The 12232-nt window shown below is 41.9% G+C and overlaps 1 protein-coding gene across 5 annotated transcripts in view; it reads right to left on the bottom strand.

The window, feature by feature from the left end:
- Window positions 1-12232, bottom strand: part of LOC126203328 (lysine-specific histone demethylase 1A) — a 100386-nt gene that overhangs the window by 23453 nt on the left and 64701 nt on the right. For all 5 annotated transcript variants that reach the window (XM_049937599.1, XM_049937598.1, XM_049937597.1 and 2 more), the window contains exon 9: window positions 3424-3636. In XM_049937599.1, the coding sequence (XP_049793556.1) occupies window positions 3424-3636 (213 nt within the window). The remainder of the gene's footprint in view (window positions 1-3423; window positions 3637-12232) is intronic.

The following is a 12232-nucleotide window of genomic DNA, read 5'->3' as shown; positions in this document are numbered from 1 at the left end:
CAAGCTTATGTCCACAAATTAGCATGGTTTCAGAAGGCATCGCTTGTGCGAAACTCAGCTTGCCCTTTTCTCACGTGACATACTGAGAATTGCGGATGAAGGTGATAGGCAGATTCTATATTTCTACATTTCCGGAAATAATTTGACACAGTGCTTCACTGCAGGCTGTTAACGAAGGTATGAGCAGATGAAATAAGTTCACAGGTATGTGAATGGCTCCAAGAACTCTTAAATAATAGAACCCAGTATGTCGCCTCGACGGTGAGTGTTCATCAGTGACTAGGGTATCATTAGGAGTGCCCCAGGGAAGTGTGACAGGACCACTGTCGTTTTCTTTATATAGGGTGGGCAGCAATCTACGGTTGTTTGCTGCTGATGCCGTGGTGTACAGTAAGGTGTCGAAGTTGAGAGACTGTAGGACGATACAAGATGACTTAGAAAAATATCCAGTTGATGATGAATGGCAGCTAGCCTTAAGTGTGGATAAATTTGAGTTAATGCAGATTAATAGGAAGATCAAACCTGTAATGTTCGTATACAGTATTACTAGTGTCCTGCCTGATACAGCCAAGTCGCTTAAATATGTAGGCATAATGTTGCAAAGCGATATGAGGTAGAATGAGCACGTGAGAACTGTGGTAGGGAGGGCGAATGATTGACTTCGGTTTATTGGGAGAATTTTAGGAAAGAATGGTTCGCCTGTAAAGGAGACCGCATGTAGGACACTGGTGCGACCTATTCTTGAACACCTCGAGTGTTTGGGAAATGCACCAGATCAGGTTGAAGGCAGACGTCAAGGCAATTTCAGAGGAGGGTGGCTACATTTGTTACCGGCAGATACATACAACACATAAGAGTTATGGAAATGCTTCGGGAATTCAAATGGGAACCCCTGGAGGGAAGGCGACATTCTTTTCGACTGTATGGCGGCTTGCGGATTATCTGCGTAGATGCAAATGAACCTTCCCCATCTGAAGACAATGCCGAGCCTTGTGTTCACTTCACTTCATGTGCAAATCTTCTGCATGGTACTACCCAATCCGAATGGGGGCTCTCCCCACAGGTGCCACACAGCCACAGCCGCTCGGCCAGTAATCCACTGCCTGGAGTTACTAAGCCTCAGCCATAATGGGCACACACCCCTTGTCTTGCGTCTTGCATCGGGAGTTTCCAGTTCAGGCACCAACAGTGTGATCTCCGTGTTGTCAGGGGGGGGGGGGGGGGGGGCTACCACCAGGCAGGCACTTGATGGACAACCCCCCCTCCCCCCTCACCCTACAACAGAACAACAGAATGGATACTGTGCTGGGTTTTGGGTGTATTACCTTTACAATAAAGACGGGGTAGTGTAAAGAGAGAAAAGACAAAAACTGGAATCAACACTGCATTGGGCAATTTTTCCCTGCATAGTCTGCACTTCCGTAAAATTTGGAGAAGGAGTAGCAAGTCAAACCCAACATGGGTACCATACAATAAAGAACAAAAAGTTGGAGGATGCCAGATGTGAAGAACATAAGTGTTCAAAATCACAAACAAGATATAAGTACAATCGGCACCAAGAAGACAATGCAATGGAAAGGCAGGGAGGAAAAACAAATAGTAGAAGGATACACTTGCAGCACAGAAAGGGGAGTAGCACAGCAAGGTCTGGGGCCCCGTGGTGGCCTAGCACATACTCACAAAGGAGGTGTGAGCCTCCTGAGGGTGGTAAACTGCGAAACTACTGCACTTCATCACCCAGGAAGGCGTTGTAATGTTTTTAGCAAAGGAGACGGAAAACAGAGCCTGACAAGCACAATGGTAGGAAACAACGGGAGCTCCTAAGGATAAGCTACAATACATAGCCAGTCCCTGCTACAACAGATGTGTGTCAACAACGTGGAAACATCTGCAACCCCTGGATTGGCCTCTACCACCACTTCAGATCCCATAGAAACAGTTTCAAAAAAGACATTCATACTCGTCAGTGAGTGATTGCTCATCACTATGTTGTCATACCATTTCTCTTATTATCAAACAATCAAACATTCACTGACAGTCAACAATATAAGAAAAAGATAGGTACTTACACATTAGTCATTAGCCTTTGGCTACAGCCTTCGCCAGAAAAGAGAGGACCCCCCCCCCCCCTCCCCCCCGGTCCCCACACACACACACACACACACACACACACACACACACACACACACACACACACACGGCAGTCGTGTGCGTGACATCTGCTTGCTTTTGTATGTAAGTGTGTGTGTGTGTGTGTGTGTGTGTGTGTGTGTGTGTGTGTGTGTCCTTTTCTGATGAAGACTGGCCGAAAGCTAACGTATAAGTATCTTTTTTGTTGTGTCTGTCTGCAACTTAACATGTCATTTTTATGGTTAGTAGCACTCTATCTTTTCCTTATATTGTTGATATTCCAAACGAGTTTCGATTGTTTGATTCACTGACAATCACGAGAGATTTATTTCCCCTTCCTTTTTATCACAATGTTCTTGGCACGTAGGATTCACGTTATTTTAACTATCTTTTTTCCCCCTTGAGCTATAGACTTAGGTCAATATAGACAGATAAGATTCAGCAAGCCAGGGTCTGGGTGCTATAAGGGATTGAGGTGGGGGTTATATATGCTCCAAGGCGAGTACAGGATGTTATGAATTTGAAAAATTCACTCTTCCTGCACTCACAAATTCTTCCTGTTTCTATTTTGTCTGTACCGACCCCCCCCCCCCCCAAATCTACCAAATTAACATGCATTCATGAGCTCACATGTGTAGTACCCATGCATTTCTATCCCATGCATTTGTTGCCTCTCCCTCCCTGCCACTAACTATCCTTTCCAAACCCTGCCTACCACTTCCCCCCCCCCCCCCCCCCTTTTTCTCTTTGCCCATTCTACCTGATACAATCCTTCACACAGAGCGGGAATAACAAATATAAGCTGGATCTTTATCCCACACATTTCAAGGCTGTTTCTTGTCAATGACTGGCTCTTTCAACAAAAAGTCACTAATTTTTTTTTATGACTTCCAAAGAGTAAAAAACATGAACTGTTTGTGTGTGTGTGTGTGTGTGTGTCTAAATGTGGTGCACAGAAGAAGTGCATGCCAACCATCATTTCAATGCCTTTGAAGTTTTGAAAGTCTAAACAAATGGGATCAATCTGATTACTTTGGCTACACCCTTGAATGTAATACATAAGTAAAAATAAGCTGTACATTACTCTGTAAATTAATGAAGTATTTTTTAGTAATAATTGTGTGGCAACTACTAGCTACTAGAATATAAGCAATGTTGAAAGCTAATTCTCACAGTGAATTCTGTACACGGCTTTGTGTGATATTATGTTTGTTCATTACTGCATCAAATTTGTGTTGTACTTAATTACCAGTTTTGAACATTACCCATATTTTAAACTTTTTGGTACAATACCTTATTAAGATTTCCAAAACCAAGACGCTGTATTGCTGCTACTTTCCAGTCAGGTAGTGGTGGAACAAACTGTATAACATTTGGTCTGCCAGTATCCTGAGTAGCAGCAGCAGATGTGGATTGCTTGAGCACTCCGAGAGGAAGGGTACATAGTACAGCATCACTTTTAAAGGTCAGTGGATTTCCATGGCAACGCGCATCAGTTGCCAGAACCTGTAATCACAATTTACTTGTATGTGACAAGAGAAAATGTTAGTTTAATAAAAAAGTCAAAGTTGAGTAGAACTAATCTGTTTAGGTAATAATACTAAAACGATGGAAAATCCATGGTGGAATGTAACAGTATTATGAAAAGGATAGTTGCTATCCACCATCAAGCAGAGATGCTGAGTCTTAGGTGAGTGCAACAAAGAGGTTGTCAAAAAATGAGCTTTTCGCCAACAAGATCTTTGTCGAAAATACACACACACACACACACACGTGCATGCGCGTGCAAAACAACTCACACACACATGACCAATCTCTGGCAGCTGAAGCCAGTCTGGCTGAGAGAGAGAAAGACTGACCTTTAAATATATGCATAAGCTGCATCCACATATCTAATGCTTAAGGACATGAAAAATTCACATTTGTGATTAATGCGAATAAAGATGCAAATCCCACCATGGACCTTGCCGTTGTTGGGGAGGCTTGCGTGCCTCAGCGATACAGATAGTCGTACCGTAGGTACAACCACAATGGAGGGGTATCTGTTGAGAGGCCAGACAAACGTGTGGTTCCTGAAGAGGGGCAGCAGCCTTTTCAGTAGTTGCAAGGGCAACAGTCTGGATGATTGACTGATCTGGCCTTGTAACAATAACCAAAAAGGCCTTGCTGTGCTGGTACTGCGAACGGCTGAAAGCAAGGGGCAACTACGGCCGTAATTTTTCCCGAGGGCATGCAGCTTTACTGTATGATTAAATGATGATGGCGTCCTCTTGGGTAAAATATTCCGGAGGCAAATAGTCCCCCATTCAGATCTCCGGGCGGGGACTACTCAAGAGGATGTCGTTATCAGGAGAAAGAAAACTGGCGTTCTACGGATCGGAGCGTGGAATGTCAGATCCCTTAATCGGGCAGGTAGGTTAGAAAATTTAAAAAGGGAAATGGATAGGTTAAAGTTAGATATAGTGGGAATTAGTGAAGTTCGGTGGCAGGAGGAACAAGACTTCTAGTCAGGTGACTACAGGGTTATAAACACAAAATCAAATAGGGGTAATGCAGGAGTAGGTTTAATAATGAATAAAAAAATAGGAGTGCGGGTAAGATACTACAAACAGCATAGTGAACGCATTATTGTGGCCAAGATAGATACGAAGCCCACACCTACTACAGTAGTACAAGTTTATATGCCAACTAGCTCTGCAGATGACGAAGAAATTGAAGAAATGTATGATGAAATAAAAGAAATTATTCAGATAGTGAAGGGAGATGAAAATTTAATAGTCATGGGTGACTGGAATTCGAGTGTAGGAAAAGGGAGAGAAGGAAACGTAGTAGCTGGATATGGATTGGGGCTAAGAAATGAAAGAGGAAGCCGTCTGGTAGAATTTTGCACAGAGCACAACTTAATCATAGCTAATACTTGGTTCAAGAATCATGAAAGAAGGTTGTATACATGGAAGAACCCTGGAGAAACTAAAAGGTATCAGATAGATTATATAATGGTAAGACAGAGATTTAGGAACCAGGTTTTAAACTGTAAGACATTTCCAGGGGCAGATGGGGACTCTGACCACAATCTATTGGTTATGACCTGTAGATTAAAACTGAAGAAACTGCAAAAAGGTGGGAATTTAAGGAGATGGGACCTGGATAAACTGAAAGAACCAGAGGTTGTACAGAGTTTCAGGGAGAGCATAAGGGAACAATTGACAGGAGTGGGGGAAAGAAATACAGTAGAAGAGGAATGGGTAGCTTTGAGGGATGAAGTAGCAAAGGCAGCAGAGGATCAAGTAGGTAAAAAGACGACGGCTAGTAGAAATCCTTGCGTAACAGAAGAAATATTGAATTTATTTGATGAAAGGAGAAAATATAAAAATGCAATAAATGAAGCAGGCAAAAAGGAATAGAAACGTCTCAAAAATGAGATCGATAGGAAGTGCAAAATGGCTAAGCAGGGATGGCTAGAGGACAAATGTAAGGATATAGAAGCTTATCTCACTAGGGGTAAGATAGATACTGCCTACAGGAAAATTAACGAGACCTTTGGAGAAAAGAGAACCACTTGTATGAATATCAAGAGCTCAGATGGAAACCCCGTTCTATGCAAAGAACGGAAAGCAGAAAGGTGGAAGGAGTATATAGAGGGTCTATACAAGGGCGATGTACTTGAGGACAATATTATGGAAATGGAAGAGGATGTAGATGAAGAGGAAATGGGAGATATGATACTGCGTGAAGAGTTTGACAGAGCACTGAAAGACCTGAGTCGAAACAAGACCCCGGGAGTAGACAACATTCCATTAGAACTACTGACGGCCTTGGGAGAGCCAGTCCTGACAAAACTCTACCATTTGGTGAGCAAGATGTATGAGACAGGCGAAATACTCTCAGACTTCAAGAAGAATATAATAATTCCAATCCCAAAGAAAGCAGGTGTTGACAGATGTGAAAATTACCGAACTAATAAGGCACAGCTGCAAAATACTAATGCGAATTCTTTACAGATGAATGGAAAAACTGGTAGAAGCCGACCTTAGGGAAGATCAGTTTGGATTCCGCAGAAATGTCGGAACACGTGAGGCAGTACTGACCCTACGACTTATCTTAGAAAATAGATGAAGGAAAGGCAAGCCTACGTTTCTAGCATTTGTAGACTCAGAGAAAGCTTTTGACAATGTTGACTGGAATACTCTCTTTTAAATTCTAAAGGTGGCAGGGGTAAAATATAGGGAGTGAAATGCTATTTACAATTTGTACAGAAACCAGATGGCAGTTATAAGAGTCGAGGGACATGAAAGGGAAGCAGTGGTTGGGAAGGGAGTAAGAGAGGGTTGTAGCCTCTCCCCGATATTATTCAATCTGTATATTGGGCAAGCAGTAAAGGAAACAAAAGAAAAGTTCGGAGTAGGTATTAAAATCCATGGAGAAGAAATAAAAATGTTGAGGTTTGCCGATGACATTGTAATTCTGTCAGACAGCAAAGGATTTGGAAGAGCAGTTGAACGGAATGAACAGTGTCTTGAAAGGAGGATATAAGATGAACATCAACAAAAGCAAAACGAGGATAATGGAATGTAGTCGAATTAAGTCGGGCGATGCTGAGGGAATTGGATTAGGAAATGAGACACTTAAAGTAGTAAAGTAGTTTTGCTATTTGGGGAGCAAAATAACTGATGATGGTCGAAGTAGAGAGGATATAAAATGTAGACTGGCAAAGGAAAGCATTTCTGAAGAAGAGAAATTTGTTAACATCGAGTATAGATTTAAGTGTCAGGAAGTCTTTTCTGTAAGTATCTGTATGGAGTGTAGCCATGTATGGAAGTGAAACATGGACGATAAATAGTTTGGACAAGAAGAGAATAGAAGCTTTTGAAATGTGGTGCTACAGAAGAATGCTGAAGATTACATGGGTAGATCACATAACTAATGAGGAAGTATTGAATAGAACTGGGGAGAAGAGAAGTTTGTGGCACAACTTGACCAGAAGAAGGAATCGGTTGGTAGGACATGTTCTGAGGCATCAAGGGATCACCAATTTAGTATTGGAGGGCAGCGTGGAGGGTAAAAATCGTAGAGGGAGACCAAGAGATGGATACACTAAGCAGATTCAGAAGGATGTAGGTTGCAGTAGGTACTGGGAGATGAAGAACCTTGCACAGGATAGAGTAGCATTGAGAGCTGCATCAAACCAGTCTCAGGACTGAAGACCACAGCAACAACAGATGCAAATACTGCCTCAAAATACAAAATTACCTAATAAACGGTATTTCATTGCGAACTGTATCCAGAAGAACTATTTTATCAAAGGTCTTTTGAAACAGCTTTATTTTTTGCATATTTTCTGCTTACTTATATTGTACAATATCTGGTGAAGACCAGCTTTAAAAGAAAATGCGTATAAGAAGGTGTTTGCAAAATAAACGCAACACTATATCATGGCACTCTTAAGTTATGTTCTACTATCACATCAGTTGTAGATCGTTGAATGGTATAGCAAACTAGGACTTTACTGTGGGACCTTTCCATCTTCTTAGAATCAAGAAACACTTACATTTGCCTGCTAGCTAGAGCTGGCATTAATGGGGCATTTTAACATGACAGTTTTAGGTGTTGTTGTTGTTGTTGTTGTTGTTGTTTTGAACTATAGTTGTGTATGAAACTGGTAGAGGTCAGGGCTGAGCTACCTCTTTTACAATGCTGCCAATCTCAGTAAGCAACTACATGGTAGCCATTATGAAACACTTTGCGCTCTCTATTTTGCTTTGGGTTGTGTAGTGCTAATAGTTTTTGGTTGTTATTTTGAAACATGTGAAGACTCACCCTGCTTCATCGTAGGGTTTGAGTGAAAATCTCACAATGATCATGTGTCAGTTGTTCTGCTTCTGCAGGAGTGTAAATTACGGTTGTAGACTGGCTGCCCTGTGAGAGGCAGCTGGAACCTTTCCCCCCTGTCTGCTCCTCACCCCTCTGGCAATCAAAGTTCTTGATTGTTCACACTTGTGCCTCAGTGTCACATTATGTTGCCCACACTATAGTGACTTGAAAACAAAAGAGACCAACGTATTTTGACCACAATGAGAGTCTCCCTATGAAGCATGAACAGAGTAGTAGTACAACCGAAAATAACTCTCATGTATCTTACCAATTCTATCTGTAGCGTTGTCAAGTATGGGCCATACAATAGGATTTCGTAGTGATCAAATTGGTGGGAAAAGATAGATAATGTCTTGAAACACCTTGAATGTACTCTGTTTACTGATGACATAATGCTGCTGCTCCTGGGCCGTAACAATCGTTTGTTGAAAACTTAAAATTGAACCAAAAGAAGAAAACAAGAAGATGTCAAAAAAATCCAGAAGTTTTTGTAAAATGAAACAGTCCAGTCAAAGAGCTCTTGCCATGCACAATAAAAACTATTCATTCTCTTTTACTATACTTTTTTATTTCCTTCATCCATTTCAAGTACTAAGGTTTAGCCTTTAGGCATGTAATAAAGCAATCTTTTAAATTTAATGTAGATAAAAAAGTCTACTCACCAAGCAGGAGCAGAAAAATACACATATAAAGGTATTAAAGTCTGCAAGCTTTTGGAGCCTGAAGAAGGAAAAAGGGTGAAGGAAAATGACTGGTGAGGTTTAGTAAACAAATGATTAACACAAATTGAACAATTCAATAATGCGTTGGTCCACCTGTGGCTCATATGCAAGTAGTTATTCACCTTGGCACTGATTGTTAGAATTGGTGGATGTCCTCCGGAGGAATACTGTGCCAAATTCTGTACAACTGCACATTAGATCATCAAAATGCCGAGCCGGTTGGAGGGCCATGGCTGTAATACTCCAAATGTTCTCAATTGGGGAGAGACCTGGTGATCTTGCTAGCCAAGATAAGGTTTGGTAAACACGAAGACAAGCAGTAGAAAATCTTGCCACATGTAGGCAGACATTATTTTGCTCAAATGTACGCTCAGGATGGCTTCAAGGGCAACAAAGTAAGGCAGTCAACATATCACTGTGCTGTAAGGGTGCAGCAGATAACAACCAAAGGGGCCCTGATATGAAATTGCATCCCAGACCATGACTCCTGGTTGTCAGGCCAAATGGCAGGTGACAGTCAGGTTGGTATCCCTGAGTTGAGAATGTCTGATTTATGAGCAGGGCACTCCAACCAGCTCATTATTTTGGTGCATGCCAGATGGACTGAATTTGGCATGATATCCCTCAGGAGGACACCCAACAACTCTATCAACCAATGACAAGGCAAATAACTGCTTGCATAAGGGCCAGAGGTGGACCAATGCATTGTTGACTTGCTCAATTTGTGAAGCTCTTTCTCTTGAATAAATCATACAATTTTCCTGAAATTGTAATCATTTGTTTGTCTGTAAATCTGCATTACATCCATGATATTTCCATCTCATTCGGGCAATTGATACGTTGTTTTTGTATCATAGTGTATACATACACACACTGTCCTGCCACATTAATGTGACCACCTATCAAAACCTGCAGCACAGACCACTGAGAGATGTGCATGAAGAGAGTCAACGAGGCTCTGGAAGGTATCAACAGGGATGTGGAGCCTTGCCAGCTCCAGTGTTGTTACCAGCTGTACTAGGTTTTTCGATAGAGGTTCCATGGCACAAACAGTCTGACTGACATGGTCCCATATATTCTTGATTTGGTTTAAGTCCGGGGAGTTCAGTGGCCTAGGGAATATGGTAAACTCATCCTGGTGCTCTTTGAACCATGCATGTATCCTATGAGGTGTGTGACACATTGCATTGTCCACCTGTTAGATGCCATCATGCCGAGGAAAAACAGCATCTACGGGTAGGCATGGTCTCTAAGGATAGATGCATACTTGTATTGATCCACTGCATCTTCCAGGATGATGAGATCACCCAGAGAATTCCACGAAAACAATGCCCAGACCATCGCGCACCCTTCTCTGGCCTGGACCCTTCTGATGATTGCCATACACTCCAACGGCTAGCTGTCCATGTGCAGAAGCTACATGTTGCCATTCAGTGGAAGTCCAGTTGCAGCATTGGTTTGCAAACTCCAACCTTCATCACCAATGGACAGCAGTCAGCATGGGTGCACGAACCAGGCACTCACTGCAAGACATACACAGCAACATTTAATGAACAATTGTTGAGGAGACACTGTTGGTAGCCCTTAGGTTCATCTGGGCCATCAGTTGCTCAACAGTTGCATGTCTATTTACTCCTACATGCCTCTGCATTTTACTGTATGATTAAATGATGATGGCGTCCTCTTGGGTAAAATATTCCGGAGGTAAAATAGTCCCCCATTCGGATCTCCGGGCGGGGACTACTCAAGAGGACGTCGTTATCAGGAGAAAGAAAACTGGCATTCTACGGATCGGAGCGTGGAATGTCAGATCCCTTAATCGGGCAGGTAGGTTAGAAAATTTAAAAAGGGAAATGGAGAGGTTAAAGTTAGATATAGTGGGAATTAGTGAAGTTCGGTGGCAGGAGGAACAAGACTTTTGGTCAGGTGATTACAGGGTTATAAACACAAAAGCAAATAGGGGTAATGCAGGAGTAGGTTTAATAATGAATAAAAAAATAGGAGTGCGGGTAAGATACTACAAACAGCATAGTGAACGCATTATTGTGGCCAAGATAGACACAAAGCCCATGCCTACTACAGTAGTACAAGTTTATATGCCAACTAGCTCTGCAGATGATGAAGAAATTGATGAAATGTATGACGAGATAAAAGAAATTATTCAGGTAGTGAAGGGAGACGAAAATTTAATAGTCATGGGTGACTGGAATTCGTCAGTAGGAAAAGGGAGAGAAGGAAACATAGTAGGCGAATATGGATTGGGGGGAAGAAATGAAAGAGGAAGCCGCCTTGTAGAATTTTGCACAGAGCATAACTTAATCATAGCTAACACTTGGTTCAAGAATCATAAAAGAAGGTTGTATACCTGGAAGAATCCTGGAGATACTAATAGGTATCAGATAGATTATATAATGGTAAGACAGAGATTTAGGAACCAGGTTTTAAATTGTAAGACATTTCCAGGGGCAGATGTGGATTCTGACCACAATCTATTGGTTATGAACTGCAGATTGAAACTGAAGAAACTCCAAAAAGGTGGGAATTTAAGGAGATGGGACCTGGATAAACTGAAAGAACCAGAGGTTGTACAGAGTTTCAGGGAGAGCATAAGGGAACAATTGACAGGAATGGGGGAAAGAAATATAGTAGAAGAAGAATGGGTAGCTCTGAGGGATGAAGTAGTGAAGGCAGCAGAGGATCAAGTAGGTAAAAAGACGAGGGCTAATAGAAATCCTTGGGTAACAGAAGAAATATTGAATTTAATTGATGAAAGGAGAAAATATAAAAATGCAGTAAATGAAGCAGGCAAAAGGGAATACAAACGTCTCAAAAATGAGATCGACAGAAAGTGCAAAATGGCTAAGCAGGGATGGCTAGAGGACAAATGTAAGGATGTAGAGGCTTGTCTCACTAGGGGTAAGATAGATACTGCCTACAGGAAAATTAAAGAGACCTTTGGAGAGAAGAGAACCACTTGTATGAATATCAAGAGCTCAGATGGCAACCCAGTTCTAAGCAAAGAAGGGAAGGCAGAAAGGTGGAAGGAGTATATAGAGGGTTTATACAAGGGCGATGTACTTGAGGACAGTATTATGGAAGTGGAAGAGGATGTAGATGAAGATGAAATGGGAGATAAGATACTGCGTGAAGAGTTTGACAGAGCACTGAAAGACCTGAGTCGAAACAAGGCCCCGGGAGTAGACAACATTCCATTAGAACTACTGATGGCCTTGGGAGAGCCAGTCATGACAAAACTCTACCATCTGGTGAGCAAGATGTATGAGACTGGCGAAATACCCACAGACTTCAAGAAGAATATAATAATTCCAATACCAAAGAAAGCAGGTGTTGACAGATGTGAAAATTACCGAACTATCAGTTTAATAAGTCACAGCTGCAAAATACTAACGCGAATTCTTTACAGACGAATGGAAAAACTGGTAGAAGCGGACCTCGGAGAAGATCAGTTTGGATTCCGTAGAAATGTTGGAACACGTGAGGCAATACTA

This window comes from Schistocerca nitens, chromosome 9 (genome assembly GCF_023898315.1).
Source record: "Schistocerca nitens isolate TAMUIC-IGC-003100 chromosome 9, iqSchNite1.1, whole genome shotgun sequence".
In the NCBI taxonomy this organism is placed as follows: domain Eukaryota; kingdom Metazoa; phylum Arthropoda; class Insecta; order Orthoptera; family Acrididae; genus Schistocerca; species Schistocerca nitens.
The sequence above is the reverse complement of the archived record's forward strand: the minus strand, read 5'-3'. Positions and strand labels throughout refer to the sequence as shown.